Source organism: Pleurodeles waltl, chromosome 9 (genome assembly GCF_031143425.1).
Source record: "Pleurodeles waltl isolate 20211129_DDA chromosome 9, aPleWal1.hap1.20221129, whole genome shotgun sequence".
Taxonomy (NCBI): domain Eukaryota; kingdom Metazoa; phylum Chordata; class Amphibia; order Caudata; family Salamandridae; genus Pleurodeles; species Pleurodeles waltl.
The window spans coordinates 867,132,548-867,150,056 of NC_090448.1; the positions used below are offsets into that span (position 1 = coordinate 867,132,548).

At 42.2% G+C, this 17,509-nt stretch overlaps 1 protein-coding gene across 7 annotated transcripts in view; it reads left to right on the top strand.

Moving 5' to 3' along the window:
* Nucleotides 1-17,509, top strand: part of ZC3H14 (zinc finger CCCH-type containing 14) — a 223,213-nt gene that overhangs the window by 128,545 nt on the left and 77,159 nt on the right. For all 7 annotated transcript variants that reach the window (XM_069208142.1, XM_069208145.1, XM_069208146.1 and 4 more), the window contains exon 9: nucleotides 5,213-5,500. In XM_069208142.1, coding sequence (XP_069064243.1) covers nucleotides 5,213-5,500 — 288 coding nt within the window. The remainder of the gene's footprint in view (nucleotides 1-5,212; nucleotides 5,501-17,509) is intronic.

The window sequence follows — 17,509 nt, forward strand, 5'->3', positions numbered from 1 at the left end:
GACCGGTTTGTCAATGATTGCGGAAGTTTGTGAACAAGTGTCATTTGGGAGGAGGTGCCCGGTCTCATTCTTTCCTCAAGTGCCAAAAGGCCCTTAACTAGATTCTGACTGGTCAATTTTATCCCTATGAGATCTGATGTTGAACCTATTTTTATAAGTCTCTGTGCAATGACTATATCGTCCCTTATAATGGATCTACACTTCTTTGTCCTTCTTATCCAATGTATAACTTTATTTTTAAGGGAATCCCCTTGCTCAAATTGATCTTTACTTAGCTTCGGGACGTTTGTTATGTAAATATCATAGACGTTATGTCTAGTCTGGCATTGGAGGTTATTTCCCCAGGGGCATTTGGAGCTTGTATCTAGGTGTCTTTCTCTGTGCACCTTCCAATTATTCCCTGTGTCCAAGGGTGGATTGTAGTTATTACGAACACACGCTGCAGGAGGTGCGCTATTGCCCCCCTGAGTAGTCTGTGTTACCATTTCGACCCTTTGATGCCTACGCCTCTGTGGGATGGGTGTTTCCGGTATTTCAACTGACTTTGGTAAGGAATTAAGGTCTAATTTTTGTGGTATCTTCCTTATATCCCCAATTACTGCAGATATGCCGTCCAGCTTCTCATATATCATATGAGTAAAAGATGTAAGATGCTCTCTAAGGCTTAAAATTTCATCTCTTATCTGTACTAGCTGGAAGACAGCTAGATGTTCATCTTGAGTGGCTATGACTGGGACTGGTTTCTCAATTTCCCTTGAGATGGTTCTCTCTAATTCAGCTGGCGATGGTAGGACAAGGGGTAAGAAGCGGTTATTGCAGTTTGGCAGGGGGGATACACCATCTTGCTGGTTAGGCAGATTTAAGTTAGGGCTCTCTGTTGGATTCTTTAAAATTTCTAACTTCCTAAGTTCTGTGCTGGTGCCTTGGGGTATAGATATCTGCGAATCTCTGTGTACAGGAGCGAAGAAAGATTTTATGACATTAGAGGAGGAAGAAGCATCTTTCCTACGAGATTTTGAGGGTTTCGTGGCTAGCAAACTCTCCACTTCCTCTATAAGATCGTCAATTTGGGTGAGCGTACAATTTTCGGCCGCGTGTCGAGGTGCTCTTTTTGCCCTTCCCTGCTCAGTAGGATTACTGGTAGCTTTCCTTTTCCCCATCTTGGTAAGCTATTTGCCTCAAAGACGTTATAACTAGTGCGTGAAGGGGGAGTTATGAATACCTTGGGTAATAAATTCCATAGGCCCTAATTGGGAGGTAGTGCGATATGGGTAAGATTGTTTGTACTTAAATAGACCCAGGCGCACTGCTTTTAAGGGGCATCACATTTGAGCCTACCTCGTTCAAATTATTAGGGGGGTGGCCCTGCCCTGGCTCTTCCTGGCAATGACGGGCAAGGACGGGACCGCCCTTGGCCCGGGCTTCGCCCGGGCGCCGCCCGCGCGCGTCCCGCACAGCGGGAGCGCGTCAATGTTTTTAAAGGGCTCCTTGCCCTGACGTGTGGCGGCTGGCCCCTCCTCCTGCTCACAAGTGCGCTACCCGCGGCAGCGGGAGCGCGTCAATGTTTTTAAAGGGCTCCTTGCCCTGACGTGTGGCGGCTGGCCCCTCCTCCTGCTCACAAGTGCGCTACCCGCGGCAGCGGGAGCGCGTCAATGTTTTTAAAGGGCTCCTTGCCCTGACGTGTGGCGGCTGGCCCCTCCTCCTGCTCACAAGTGCGCTACCCGCGGGAGCGCGTCAATGTTTTTAAAGGGCTCCTTGCCCTGACGTGTGGCGGCTGGCCCCTCCTCCTGCTCACAAGTGCGCTACCCGCGGCAGCTGGAGCGCGTCAATGTTTTTAAAGGGCTCCTTGCCCTGACGTGTGGCAGCTGGCCCCTCCTCCTGCTCACAAGTGCGCTACCCTTGTACAGTCAACTCTTACTGGTCAGCTATATCTAAAGGTCATTTCCCGATTCAGGATCTTCCAGTTGGAGAAAACCCCCTGGTATGCAGACTTCTGCGGGGTAGTTGCCTTGCCTTGCCGCCAGAACCTAAATACTCCAACTTTTGGGATTGAAATGTCGTTTTGATATTTCCTGGAAAAGGAATTAATATATTTCAAGCAGGGAGTTGCCAGCAAAACTGGCAATGCTGTTGTGTCTAATTTCTTGTTGTAGGGTCTTGGATGTGAGAGCCCTGGACATTTCGAACTTGTCTTTACTCCACATGGAGTAACCTTTTATGTTTCCAGGAGAACCAAAACAGATTATAGGGTAATTTCTTACCTGGCCTTCGACAAGGTCCATACGTTTTGTGTGGTTCGCTTTCTTAAAGCGTATGAGAATATGACAGAGGGCACTAGTCCCCCAGGAAAACATCAACTTTTTATATCCTTAAAAAACCTTTAAAGTGGTCTCATCCCCCACCATTGCTCATTGGGTCCGTCGGTTTATGCAGGAGGCAGGCATCAATGTAGCACTCTTCAGAGCCCATTCAGTCAGAGGAGCTATCCTCAAAAGCCTTTTCTCTAGGGATAAGACCAGAGGATATTATTAATGCAGCTGATTGGTCCTTAGACTCTATGTTAGGAGGTTTTATTTCAAAACAGTGATGGATATGATGTCTTTGGTGGTGGATTGGATACTCATTAAACAAGCATAACCCTATCCTCCAGTCCTAGAATAAAATTTCTTAGCTAACATAATGGAAAGTTTCAATTCTATTAAGGACATGGAGTCGAGGATTATTCCCTCCCATTCATTTCATGTTTCTTCCATCCCCCACATGATGAAGCTTTCGCTTTATTACTCCGTAAAGATGGAGTATTCTTGATTCTCTGGGTGTTTTAATACACTTGTTTATTATTGCCTTACTGTGGCTATGATGCTGTATTAATGATTATGCTCATGTTATTGTTGATTTTTGGGTCACATTTCTGGAGGGGACTTATGGTGAATCAATCCCCGTTGGATGGTTTACAGTGTTCAGATTTTGTTTTTATATTTTCTTCAGGTGACGATTACACTAAAGGTGAATCATGCGGATGGTAATTTTCTGTCGCGTCAAGAATGAGGAAGTGCCTGAGGAAGGGGCTGTCCATATGGACATTTTGTGGGCTGTTCATTGGTTGTTGTGTTTTTTGTAGTCCTTTCCCGAGGGGGTTATGCGAAAGGTGTTTTTTTCATTAAACTGCTGGAAAGTAATAAAAGGAAGGAATGATAAGCATAATCCTCTCTTCCGTGTCCTTAATACAACTGAAACATTCTGTTACATTAGCTAATACATTTTACATTCCTTAAGAAACTCCCATAGTTTTTAGTTTTTAGCTGTTCAGCAGCAAATGTACTATTGTTCTCTGTTTTGTATAGAAGTGTGAAGAAGTGATTTGCTCTGTGTCTTTAATCTTTGGTCCACGGTGCCTGTATTGGGGTGTTATGGCATGTGACACTGATAATTATGACCTTGGGAACCTCTACCCTCCTTTACATGTGCATTTTGTCCCAGTTGATTTTCAACACTGCTAGTAGGCCCGTTACCTATGGTGTTAAGGTGTGATGAATAGCGGGACGCTAGGGGTCCAAGATTATGTAATCCATGGTGTGCCTGATGCACATTCTGGTGGAGTGATCAGTGCAACCGACAATCTTTTTTTAATGTTTGTAGGTGTGTCACATCATTTATGCAGCGCTGCCCCATTTCTAGTCCTGATTCCAGCTGTTTTTGTTTTCTGCAGCATCTGTCTACCTTTCCTGATTGCTCAACAACCCTAACAGTCACTGTAGCAAAAGAGCTTGCCAAGCCTAAACATCTAGGCTCAAAGGTCTTGTTTCAGAGGGGGTTGTTTTAGCAAGGTGTTTTTCAAAATCCTCATTGGGTAGGTCTTGGCCATGTGACTCAGTCTAGCCTTTTGTGAGATTTTTTTTCCAAGTGGTATACTTTATTGAATACTTTTAATTCTGTTCCATTCTGTTCTAGTGACCTTTGGGAGCCAAACGCTTGTTTCAATCTAACATTATTAGTCATTTTTCCCCTATAGGAATGCTGTATGATTCACCTACAACCTTACGCAGAAAGTATGTGGTTTCAGACTTGTAAGGTCCTCATGAGGCATCTTCTGTAGTTCACTTTTCAATGCAATTAAATAGGTTTTCTATCTACCATAGAACTAGAAAGCAAGTGATGCATATGAAATCATAACCTTCAGTGGGTGAAATGACAGATAAAAGTAGTGGTCTGTATGTACTTATAACAGAAAGAGTAACAAGTAGATTAAATAAACACTCTATAAAATATGAGTGCACAATGCACTCATTATTTTTCACTAAACAGCCTTGTTTTTGAATTTTGAGATTCTGATGTATGACAGTATTACCTAGACATTATTTAGCTGGAAATAAATGCATGTAAGGTTTACATGTAGATCATTGACCTCAAGTGAATTTATACATGACTTTGGTCTCTTGTGTCAAGCGCTCTCTGTGGTAGTGGAGCATTACTTTAACTAACATTAGATTTATATTACTGATTAGAGTCTACTTTATTCATATAAGTACAGATATGTCTTGGTATGTCTCAGTGCAGGTCATATGAGTCCTTCATACGTTACTATATTGCAGCACAGGAAGAGAACCTGAAACATTTGCATTTGTTCCTGTAGGGTGTGCTGATTGTGTGCAAGAAGAGAGTGCTGGATAGCCAGCTTTTAATATATTGCCAGAGTTTTGAGATCCTTTCACTAGCTACCAGTGATGGCATACTTGAATGTATAATTGCCTGTCATCATCACAGACCTGTATTTCATCAAGCACCATCTTATAAAGCAAATTGAACATAAAGAAATGATAGCAATCATTTTTTGCTAAGATATTTTTATAAAATATTTAATTTTCGTATTGATCCCTTCTTTAAAGTTGCATCCAAAAGAAAATTGAAAGAAGACAACTTTTTGCAGCATTTTCAGGGAATTTCCTTTTAGAGATATTATGATAGCAATGGTTCTAACATTTTTGCAAAACTATATTTGATACTTTTGTTTACAGCTAGTCGTGCTAACACCCAGGTTTCTATGAATTAGTATTCTACAGAATTAGCTGATACTGTTTCAGTTAGGATTTTTTTTTCTTTCTTGTATAAAGATGTTAGTTGATACAGTAAGATTAAAGTTGCATTATCTTTCATGTATCTGGTCACAGCACTGATTATCCATACTCATCTCTCCCTGCTTTTCCTTGTTAAGTTCCACAGAAGCAGACTGTCCCTGTGGCTCCGAGAACTCGCCTTCCCCAGGATGATCCAGTGATAGAAATGATTCGTGCCCAGAATGCATTATCCAGGCCCAGCTACCTTGCACAGACTGAGCTACCAAGATCCAGCTACATCACTCAGGCAGACATCCCAGCTTCCAATTATCTGACACAAGTTAAATCCTCGAGGACCAACTATCTGACATCAGCAGATGACCCCAGACCCAGCTACCTCACCCAGATTCAACCACTAAGAGAGTCTGGCATAGAAAAGATTCAAGGTAAGCTATGTTGCTTTAACTACACTATCTCTTGGAATGTGAGACTAGAATACTTTTTGTACAGTGTATCCAGTTGAAGTGATGAAAGATGTAATGAAGTAAAGAAGTTATGAAAAGTGAGTCAGCTGTTGTGTTTTTATGAGAAACTTCATAGGAGGTATATCCATTTTATTTCATTTAAGAAATGCTTAAATTATTAAAATGCTACAATTTAATTGTGGGTCTAACCATCTCCTTTCTGCCATACTGAGTCCACCTCATCGTCTTGGCTCCCTTTTCGTTTTGTCTAGACTGGCTCACTTGTGGAAATCCCATAAGGCTCCTTTCTAAGTCTCTTATCCCTATCGTTTTTTTAACATATGTGTGTCCTAAGCCAATTCTCATTTCTTATTTTGTTGCACAAATCGTCGCTCAGTGGATGATCCTGCTGTTTTATTGTGCATAAATGAGGCAAATGGTGCTGTGTAATCTTGATGAGTAAAAACAACTTGATAAAACAGGTGTCACTGAACCCATCCTTGTGAATCTGCTATTTCCTGAAATTTTCAAATTGAGCGCCATCTCTTTTTGGATCTCAAATTATTTCTCCAAGAATTGCAAATATTGTTTTTTGTTTCTACTTGATACCCATTTTGACACTACCCTCATTCTCATCCGAATTGTTCCCTTCATGCCTTTATCCCTTCCCTTTTTTGTTTCTATTCACAAAATCCTTCTTTATTATTCTCTGGCACCTCACAAAACCTATTTGTGGCATCACCTTTGTCCTCCTCTACCCCTGCTGTTGGTGTGTTGCCAAAGTAATAAATGTCTTTTGGTATTTGTCCCTGAGGTGTGAAGGAAGGGTGTCTCTCCCAGTTTCCCCAATACATCTTACCCTTCCTCCCCCCACACGCTGGGTTCCCTTTTCTGCCCCTCCAGCAGATTTCTTTTCTTTGCACATCCTCCTCCTCATAGTTTTTGCTAAATTGTACACCTTTTCTCTTTGCCTTTTAGCTGTGCTGTAGGCCATTCTCAGTACTCCTTTTTTACTCCTGCTTTCTTTTTACGGCCACAATAGAATAAGACAACCGAAAGCCATTGCTACCTTTCTTTTTTTTTTCTTCTTACTCCAATATTAAAAATAATTTTTAGGGGCTTCACTTTCTTAGATATCTAGGAGTTGTAGGTAACTGCTGAGCAGTTTTCAGTTTTTTATTGCCATATTCAGTACCCCTTCTGTGATGGTTCAAAACGTGTCTTGTCTGGGGCGTTCTTTTGTGGTAGCTTTTGAATTAATCTGACTTTTGCAGATTATTTTCACCAGGTTCTTGTCCATTACACATAACTCAGCGATAATACTTTTACAAGCTTTAGTAAAGGAGAGAAGATTCCTCCTTAACAAACTTTCCCTCTGGATAGAAAAGCCTACATTGAGCTTCTGGTGCACCTTAGTTTTCCCCAGACTGGGACGGTACTCTTCCTCTTGAACTGTTTCTCAACGAGCAGTCCTATGGGAAGATGACCCAGAAAAGGAGTTATCCATTACTTAATTCCCAGAGGAGTCCTTCCTCGATGATTAGGTAAAAGAGCTACTTCTTCCTAAACATTATCCTTGCTTGTGCCTCTTCCTCCTCTATTGATCTTGACTCACTGGCAAGGGTTTTTGTTGACTGTCTTAGGCAGCCTTCAGCTATTGTTCCATCTTTTTGGAGGATTAAACAAGCCAGCAAACCACCTAAAAGTGGTAAATCTCAGAACTGAGATTAGAAAAGCTTGCAGTTTGAAAATAAATGGGGGCAATGCTGTATGGGAGTATTGACTCTTCCCATGGTTGATGCCCAAACAGAGGGAAGAAAAGACATTTTTCTAGACCTAGACACTAGACGGTGGAATAAGGTACAGCATGCTAATCTAGAACAGCACCAAGTTTCAGAACTATTGTTGCAGTTAGCTATCTTGTTTTACTATCTACAGTGAAGACAATATAAACGATCCCAAAATGGCCAGATCCAAGTTCTTCACTCTAATTTTGCAGTTGTTATCTATCTTCCCTCATTTGTATTGACATTTTTTGTTTTACAGCTTTAAGTCTTTTGTGACAAGTTTACCAATTACTTTATGGAATAAAAATCTGCAGGTATTTCAGAATATTAAAGCTGGGGATGGTGCAAAGTCAATCTGCAAAGATTAGAAGTGTCAATGCTTCCGGTTCTTCCTGCTAATAGTGAAAGTGAAGCTTATTCTCTCTTGTCCTCACTAAGGTCTGGGCCTCCGGATGAGTGCTAAAAGCACTGATCCTATTTTGCCTCCAGCTTTGATCCACATATGGAACACCTCCTTTTCCACATGAGTAGTGCTTGAAGCTCGTAAGAGTAGGTTATCAAACCCATTCTCAAGAAGCCTAATCTGGATGCAATTATCATTTGATCCATTTGCTACCAGACACATTTAAAGATTGGTTAAAAAAAATATGTGGCTAATTGACTTTTCAGTTATTTTGAAGCTGCTAACCTTGGTTATCGCGGAGAAAACCTTAGATTAAGCATTGATTTCAGTCACCCTCTTGGCCCTATTTTCTTAGTTATTTTAGCTTCTTTTCATATCGCTGATCACAGCATATTAATCCACTGTTCGGCCACAGTAGGCCACAGTGGGCCTTGTCTTTGTTTTTCATCTTTTCTATCTGGTCGAAGTCAGTCTTTGATGCTTCACCTGTTCCATTCTCAGAAGTCAGCAGTCTTTTGCACTGTCCTAAAGGGCTCCTCTATTTCCACCCATTTAAATTATTATGTATTTGCTGCTTCTAAGGGCCCCAATGAGAATGTTTAATGCGGGATCAGTTTCGTGCACTGATGATTCTCAGTACTGCTTTTTGATTGACCACAATCTGAGCTTCACAGACTTTGTGTTTTTGCCTATCCATCATCAAGGGATTGATCAACGAGAATCTACTGAAGCAGAATGCTAGCAAGACTGAGTTTTTGATGTTGGGCCAAGTCAGTCTGTAGAACTCTGTCAAATCAAATGTTTATTGCAGAGTTAATAAAAACCATTCCAAATTGCCATGAACACACACAATTAAATAGTAATTTTAGTAATTTATTTTAAATAATACAATAAATCCTGGAATAAAATCAATTAAATAGAATTATTTTTTTAACAATGTCTCCTCGAACTTTACTCTACAGTTTTATCAAATTTCAGCAGCAGTTCATTTCGGTGTATATGCTATTAAGCTCTGGCTATACAAATATATATTGGAAGATACAGGTATAACTAGTAATTCAGGTTTAAGAAGCTGCTTATAATTTAGGTCACACAATAGTTAAAAACTTTGCAGCGCTTTCTAGTTGCATATCTGTCAGATTAAAACATTCTTTGACTGCTTAGATACAAAGTCTAATGCCTAAGCATTGGAATGAGGGGCTTAAAAAAATAGATTGGTCAGGTCTGACACTCCTACATCAACATATAATGCGCACCAGGCATTCTGTTTTATAATAACAGAGCCTGCAATTATGTGTGGACCAGATACCTTTCCAATCCTGTTTGATTTCAGCAGTATCAAACAGACTGAATCTAAATCTGGTGTAATTATTTTTCAGGCGTAATTAAACTACTTCAGTGAGATGAGTTTGTAGTTTACCCTTAGCGTAAAGATCTAATACAGTTCCATTGTGTTTCAGTGTAGTGTATTTTTGTTATCTATGTTTAACGATTGTAGTTGCTTTTTTAAATGGTTGTGAATTACAGTGGGTTTAAAAAAGACTCCCAGGTATCATGCACTTTTCATGCAGTATATGCATTATGGAGTACCATTTTATTCCATTGATTGTTCTTTGAGCTTTCCCCTACTTCGATGCACAAAAACATTTTTAAGTGCCCTCCTCTGCAGTCTTGCATTGGTGCTAAATTCTAAATTCTAGTATGCTTGCTGGAGAGACTGTTTAATTAAATTAAACTCTTAGTAAACTTGGACCTGTGGAACCATGTTGTTTGTTCCGGTGAAGTCTCTCCTCCCCAGATACCAAGCTCAAGAGCCTGCAATTCCTGCTTGACTAGTTATCGTCCTTGGATGAACATGTGAGCTCTGTGATATCGTAAATGTTTTCACCAGATGAGACTGTTGAAAAAATTCTGCCTGTACTCATCCCTCAACAGCTATGTGCTCCTGTGGTGAGATTTCAGATTTTATCCAAGCTTGATTATGTCAATGCCTTCTGTTCCCATTGAGAGGCTACAGCAAATTCTGGTGGTTAGGCTGGTACTTATTGTTTGCATATTTGACCATCTCATAGTGGTGCGCTGTGTCCTTCGTTGACCATATGTGAAATGGTGGATTTAAATAAATGTCACCTGCCTGGCACATTGTGGCTTTGATGAGCAGGGGCCCCTGTGAGCCGCATGGGATTCTCTCAGTATTTCATTTCTCAGTCACTTCAGCCAGACTTGCAACTTTTGTTTTGTGTTCTTGCTACAAATGAGTTATGGCTGGGAGTAGGGCCTTTTATTTCCTAGTCGCATGGCACTATAATAGCCATCCAGTTGCCATTTAACAAATTGCAAATCCTGTTTGTTTCATATGCGGTTTAAATATCATCTTTGATGCTAGTAGTTGGCTTTTCTCAGACTGTTCTGTTCTATTTATCACCTTCAGTTTTAGTGTCAAGATGACTTCATGTGCATGTGAACTGACCAGTTCCTGCTCACTTATTAGTCGTACACAGATATCCCATTTACCTAAATTAACCTGATTCCAGCTAATTCCTTTGTTGCATTGGTTAGTGGAGATGCTTGGAGGTAGTAGACTCGAGCTATCTGTTAAGGATTCATCTTCAGGTTACATAGGGCATTTTCACTCCATCATTGAAAACTTTTGTCAAGTTTTCCTTGAGCAGTGGCATGATGGACGGTCCATCATACCTGGCTTTAGAAAGAAGATGGGAATGATGGTTAATCTCATTCCTCCATTGTTTCTCCTATAGGATTAAGGTGTGTGTTGGACATCAGGACCCCAAGCTCCACTAAACTATAGGGGGTTACACAATCCCCAAGTGCTTAAGTCTTCTGCACTCCTTCCTCACAGACAGGGTAAACGTTGTCAGCTGCGGACAGTTTAGGGCTAAAGCTTTTAGTCTTCCTTGTAGGTGCCTCAGGGCTCCTCACTCGTCCCTACCCTTTTCAATTGCCACGTCTCTTCCCTAGCTGCTGTGGTGCGTTCTTTTGGCTTCTAAGCTCTGTTGTATGCTGATGACATGCAAATCATCATGTCAATAACGGACAGCATATCTCTGGTGGCAGACAAGTTTAAGAATTGAATGGCAGGAATCAGTAACTGGATGAAAGACAATTTTGTAAAGTTGAATGCAGACAAAACCGGGGTCCTAATTTTGTGACCCATCAGACCATCGGGTCTGCACTTTGGTGGCCTGGATTGTGTGGTCCGTCACCCACTACAGTGGAGTCAGCCAAAAACCTTGGCCTTCTTTTGATAATTCTGACTTTTAATATGCCGGTTAACTGCATGACCAGTGCTTGTTTCTACATCATTGAAAAAGATCTTCCGGTTTATCCCAGCAGAGCTCCGTAAAACAGTGGCCGTGGCTTTGATCACTTCTTGTGTAGACTATTGCAATACCCTATATTTAAGTATCACTAATTCTTTGTGGATCAAGCTTCAGATTCTTCAAAATGCCCCTGTGCGTCTTATTTTAAACTCTCCTAAACATCTTCCTGTTGCAGAAGGCCATAGGCCCTTCACTGGCTTCCATTTAGGAAGCAAGTGATTTTTAAAGCGATACGCACCGTTTTTCTGGCACTGCACCAAAAGGGACTGCAGCTTATTCAGTTATCTTGTCATTGGTATGTGCCCAATAGGCTGGTTAAATCGGCATCTATAGGATGGAGGTGGTCCCTAAAAGCTACAAAGCCAGATGAGGTGGATATTCTTTCTCCTGCTTTGCAGTGAAACTTTGAATCACCAATCCAGGTCACAATTCTGGAACAGGAATATTGTCGGCTTTCATTAAGCACCTCAAACCCAGCCCTTCTTCCTCTAGTTCTCTAGGTCCATGGGAGTCTCCCTCCTGTCCACTTGGGTATTTTGATTGGCGTAGCGCTTTGACACCATCAGGTTTACTGGGCTTTACAAATTCTCTTTCATTTCATTTCACCAAAGTCATTAACTGCACTAACAATAATCACAAAAATGTGCACCATAAATCCTTCCACTTGTAACATTTTTTTGTCCAATATAATGGGCTGTCTGCATTGGCCAAAAGATTACCTCAACAGCTGCTACAAGTGTCATGGCTTGCAGTGTTGTAGGAATGCTGACATATTGAAATTGCCAAATGTGGAATGATTTTGACTGCGCTTGAAGCCCTTGCTGATTGACAAGAAAACAGAACGAACAGCTATCCTCAAGGACTTTGAATCAAAGGCTAGGTAAAGAATTGATACAGGGTTTAAACCTGTTACTAAGTGAGTGCTTCTAAAAAAGTAAAGTCGAGAGGCATAACAAAATGTCTTAATTTGCTGCATGAAGCTGAAACTCTGTTAGTCACGCAGTTCATAAATATGTGCATTGGTGTGTCAGTCGAAGGGGGGAATATTTATTTCTAAGATGTAAGAAGATCTGCAGCTGGATGAGGATCATATGCACAACAGCCTTACCATTACCAGTCCTCTTTTTAAATCCAGGGTTCCAGTAGAAGACCCCATTCCACCCCCCCACAAAACTCTTTAAATAATTGTTCATGTTTTAAAAAATCATCCGTTGTCCACAGATATTCATTTCTTAGGTTACTGTGGCCTGAAAGATGAATATAATCATGTTACCATCAGTCAAGCACAGATGGTGCATCAGGTTCATGGTAAACAGACAGTATTATGGTTCCATTTACCCTATCGGGGGGCTTGAAAATATCCACAAAATGCTTGGCTTTGGTATCAGTGCACCTTGGAATAGAAATCGATATATAGCATCATATGGACAATTGTTTTACCATTCTGCAATTTCTGGCCATGTAAGGTAAAATCAGTATTCACCATTATCATGTTTAGCTCAGGGAACTTCTCGCATAAAAGTTACAGATTATAGCAACACAACAAAGTAAAAAATTCCATCTATCTAGCTCAATGAAAAAACTAAGGTTTAAGATTTGTTATAGTTAGGAAAACTTCAATTGTTAGGTCTATATAAAATTAATTTAAACTGCACAAAACTTAGAAATAGTTATAAGTTAAAGTTGTACCCTAGCCAAAAACTCCTGCACCTCTGTACACAGTGTTTTGAACGTGCTAGCCAGACTACATTAACTATAACTCAGCCCTCTACCATGCACTGCACGCATTTCTTATAGATAATGTCATTTCAGATGGTATGAGTGTTGTTATGAATGCTATAATTTAACGTGCTGTAAGTGATGTAATATGGAAGGGTGTAAGCAGTGCATGGCGAAGATGCGAGTGTCTCCTTTTTAACAGGGCGTGCGGTTCATTACCAATACAAGGAAAGTGTTACTACTGCCCTTATAATGAGTAAATTAATTACCTTTTCAAGGGTGGGAAGGGATTGGAGAGGATCTGATAGATACCTTTAAACATATAAATTTGTCGTAGGGCACAAACTCCGAGGGTATGCAAACCCTGAAACTACTCCTCCCACAGGCTTCCCTCTTCTGTGAGTAGAATTGCTTACACAGATATCTTCATGCTTTGTAAATCATTTAGTGAGAGTGAGTGTAAAGGCAATTTATGTAGTTGTAAGCCAACCGTGAGCACAGAAATAACTTTGAGAGTGAGGCCCATAACAGGCCCATGTCCATTTATTTGCAGGTGCCCAATCAGCTGCCAGTCTCTGACGGTGCGCAGCAGGGGGGGAATGGATGCAGGGCTTGGCCTCTGGCAAGCCTTGCACCAGTCCCATGCACGTGCTCAACCCCTGTTGCCACACCATAGGCTATTGGGCAGGCCCTGTGCCCAGCTCTCTGACAGCACCCAACCCCCTGCTGCACATGGCTTTAGACTGTTTGCAGCAGAAAGTTGGGCACAGGACCTGGCCTCCTGCCAGGCTCGGTGCCCAACTTCCCACTGGCACTCAACCCACAGTGAGTGGTTAACACCCAAACATATGCCCAAACCCACGGTAAGCACAGCCTTCAGCCATGTGCAGCCGTGGGCTGAGTCTTTGCCCAAGCTGCTCCCTTATGTATACTTTTATTATTTGTTCTTTTTTCAGGGCTTGATTGAGTCCCTGAGTCCTGTAATGGCTGCCTATTACATATTGTCCGAGTTGTGGTCAGTCAGTCAGGGTCTGCCCATCCACTTTGACTGTACCAATAAGAGCATATCTGGACACCAATGTTCTAGGCATCTGTTATCTAATTACCCCCCCCCCCCCTTGCCCACTCCAAGCACGTTTGTAGCACCAATTTCTCAAAAACGTCTGAAACGATTTACACTAAATAACAACAAAAAACTTTCTGATTAAATTTCTGATGTTTTGTCCAGTTTGGTGTAATTACGTTCAGATATTTATTCTGTATGGGAAATAAAAATTTCCTATGGGAATTAACATGGAAAATCACACTTTTGGAACTCCCCTTTTTTCTTAGTCCGTTCTTGGCAGATAAGAGTAAAACTTTCCATGAAGGAGCAAAAGTAAGTGCGTGTGTGTGTGTGTGTGTGTGTATGTATATATATTAGTGTGTGTGGTGTGTGTGTGTGTGTGTGTGTGTGTGTGTGTGTATATATATATATATATATATATATATATATATATGTCTGATGGCATGTGTAGCTGCAGATATACATGTTATGCACAGTTCCTTCCATCTAGTGTTGGGCTCGGAGTGTTACAAGTTGTTTTTCTTCGAAGAAGTCTTTTCGAGTCACGGGACCGAGTGACTCCTCCTTTTCGGCTCCATTGCGCATGGGCATCGACTCCATCTTAGATTGTTTTCTTTCCACCATCAGGTTTGGACGTGTTTCTTTTCACAGCGGTTGTTCGAGTCGGAAAAGTACTACAAACTCTCTAAATTCATCTGTATTGTTTTCGATCGAGTACCATCTATCATCGACACCTCGGTACCGGCGGACACAGATCTCTACTTGCCCTTTGGGGCACCCTCGCCCAACTTGGGCCTGGTCGGCCTGACCAAAAGTCTTGTAGAAGCCTCATGGACCGGACCCTATTTAGATACTGCCCTCGGTGCCACTCCAAGTACCCTTACACAGACCAAAATCTCTAGTCTGTAACCTGTGTCTAGCTCCAGACCACCGAGAGGATACTTGCGAGGCCTGCAGGTCCTTCCGCTCAAAAAAGGCTCTGCGAGACCGAAGAGCGCGAAGGTTAGAGATGGTGTCCAGAAGCACCGAACGCCTCTACGCAGAAGAAGAGCAGATGATCCACACCGCAGTCTCATGTTCGGGGGTCCGACTCCCAGCACGAGTCCGACAACGACCGACTGATAACAGCGGGCCAGCACGTGAGTACGCTTGCCCCGACCCAATCCAAGCCCAAATACATGGCCTCGGGGACGCCACTGCCAGAAGGCCATGGCTCTACCCGTAAGAAAACTACCGGTGACCAAGCAACATCTTCGGCACTGAGAAAGGCCACATCACGAAGCTTTCGGACTCAAGCTGAATAACAGGCTCTGAAATCCTCAAGCACCGACCCATCGAGTCGAAGCCCCGAAAATCCCTCTCGGAGCCGAGGCCAACAACTACTCCAGGCCCTTCGATCCCGAAGAAACCGGCTTCGGAGCCGAAAAAACATACATATACAGAGGAGCATGGACTTTCTAAGCAATTGAAAGAATGCCATAGATTTGCGGAAGAACTTACGCAAATGGAGGAATTTGACAAAAAAAAGGCCAGAATCCAAATTCATAAAGACACTGGCAAAATCCTCACTGCACCTCCTCTAAAAACAAAGAGGAAGCTGGCCTTTCAAGGACATTTGGACACTGACCAGCCACCGGTTAAAGTGCCAAAACCGAGACAAGAATCTCTGCCTCCTCAGTTCTCAACTCAACAGTCTCCTCCTTATTCTCCTCACCTAACGGTCTCCCCACCTATTACCCCCACTGCACAGTCTCCAGTACACTTTGCACAATCACACCAGGATGAGACTGACCCATGGGACCTTTATGATGATCCCATTTCCAACAATAGTCCGGAGTGCTATCCGTCAAAGCCATCACCCCCAGAGGATAGCACCTCATATACGCAGGTTCTAGCTAGGGCAGCGTCATATCATAACGTAGCCATGCTCACAGAACCTCTTGAGGATGATTTATTTAATACGTTGTCCTCAACTCACGCCACCTACCAGAGTCTACCCATGCTTCCTGGCTTGTTAAAACATGCGCATCAAATATTTCAGGAACCATTTAAAGCAAGAGCGATCACTCCTAGGGTAGAAAAGAAATATAAGCCGCCTCCTTCAGACCCAGCTTTTATTACCCAACAACTACCCCCAGATTCCGTAGTGGTCAGCGCAGCAAGGAAGAGGGCTAAATCCCAGTCGTCTGGGGACGCTCCCCCACCAGATAAAGAAAGTAAAAAATCTGATGCTTCGGGTAAAAGGGTAGCATCACAAGCAGCTAATCAATGGCCTATAGCCAATTCTCAAGCGCTAATGGCCAGATATGACAGGGCACACTGGGACGAGATGAAAGACATTATCCAGCCTCTCCCCAAAGATCAACAGAAAAGAGCCCAGCAAACAGTAGAGGAGGGACAGGCAATTACCAACAATCAGATCAGGTCGGCGTTAGACTCCGCAGACACAGCCGCAAGAACTATTAATATGGCTGTCACCATTAGGCGACACGCATGGCTTAGGTCATCAGGCTTGAAAGCTGAAATCCAGCAGGCTGTTCTTTACATGCCTTTTAATGAACACCAACTATTTGGCACACAGGTTGATTCAGCCATTGAGAAAACAAAAAAAGACGCTGACACTGCCAAAGCTATGGGGGCGCTTTACTCAACTCAATACAGGGACTCATTTCGAAAGCCTCAATATAGGGGAGGCTTTAGACCCCAAACATCTGACCCATCTACCTTGCAATCCAAACCCTCTTACCAGACCCAATACCAGAGAGGGGGGTTTCGGGGAACATACAAAGAACAATTTTCCAGATCTAGAGGAAAATATCAGCCCTCAAAGCAACCCATGCATACCAAACAGTGACTTCATCCACATCTTCCCTCACCACACTTCCCCTGTGGGAGGAAGACTGCAAAAGTTCCAGACACACTGGTTACCCATCACAAAAGACAATTGGGTCTTATCCATTATCCATCATGGTTACTGCATAGAGTTCGCACAAACTCCTCCAAATATACCCCCAAAACCCCACAAACTCTCCTCTCAACACATTTCAATGTTGCAAACAGAGGTACAGTCACTATTACTCAAACAAGCCATAGAGCTTGTACCGCATCATCAAAGAGGAACAGGGGTTTATTCCCTGTATTTCCTCATTCCCATAAAAGACGGAACATTGAGACCAATACTAGGTCTCAGAACTCTCAATCTTTACATCCTGTCAGAACACTTTCACATGGTAACACTACAGGATGTAGTCCCATTGTTACATGGCAACACTGGATATAAAAGATGCGTATTTTCACATACCCATCCATCCAGCGCATAGAAAATATCTCAGGTTTTTAATACAAGGAAAACATTACAAGTTCAAAGTGTTACCTTTCGGGATGACAACAGCTCCCAGGGTATTTACAAAATGCCTTGCCGTAGTCTCAGCCTACATAAGAAGACAACATATCCAGTCTTTCTCTCGACGACTGGCTAATAAAAGCCAACAGTTAAACACAGTGCCAATACCATATACGTTATGTAATAAACACACTACACACACTAGGGTTCTCAATAAACTACCAAAGATCACACCTACAACCAGCACAGGTTCAACAGTATTTAGGAGGCACATTAAACACCCAAAGAGCACTTGCAAGCCCAAGTCCACAAAGGGTACAATCATTCCACAA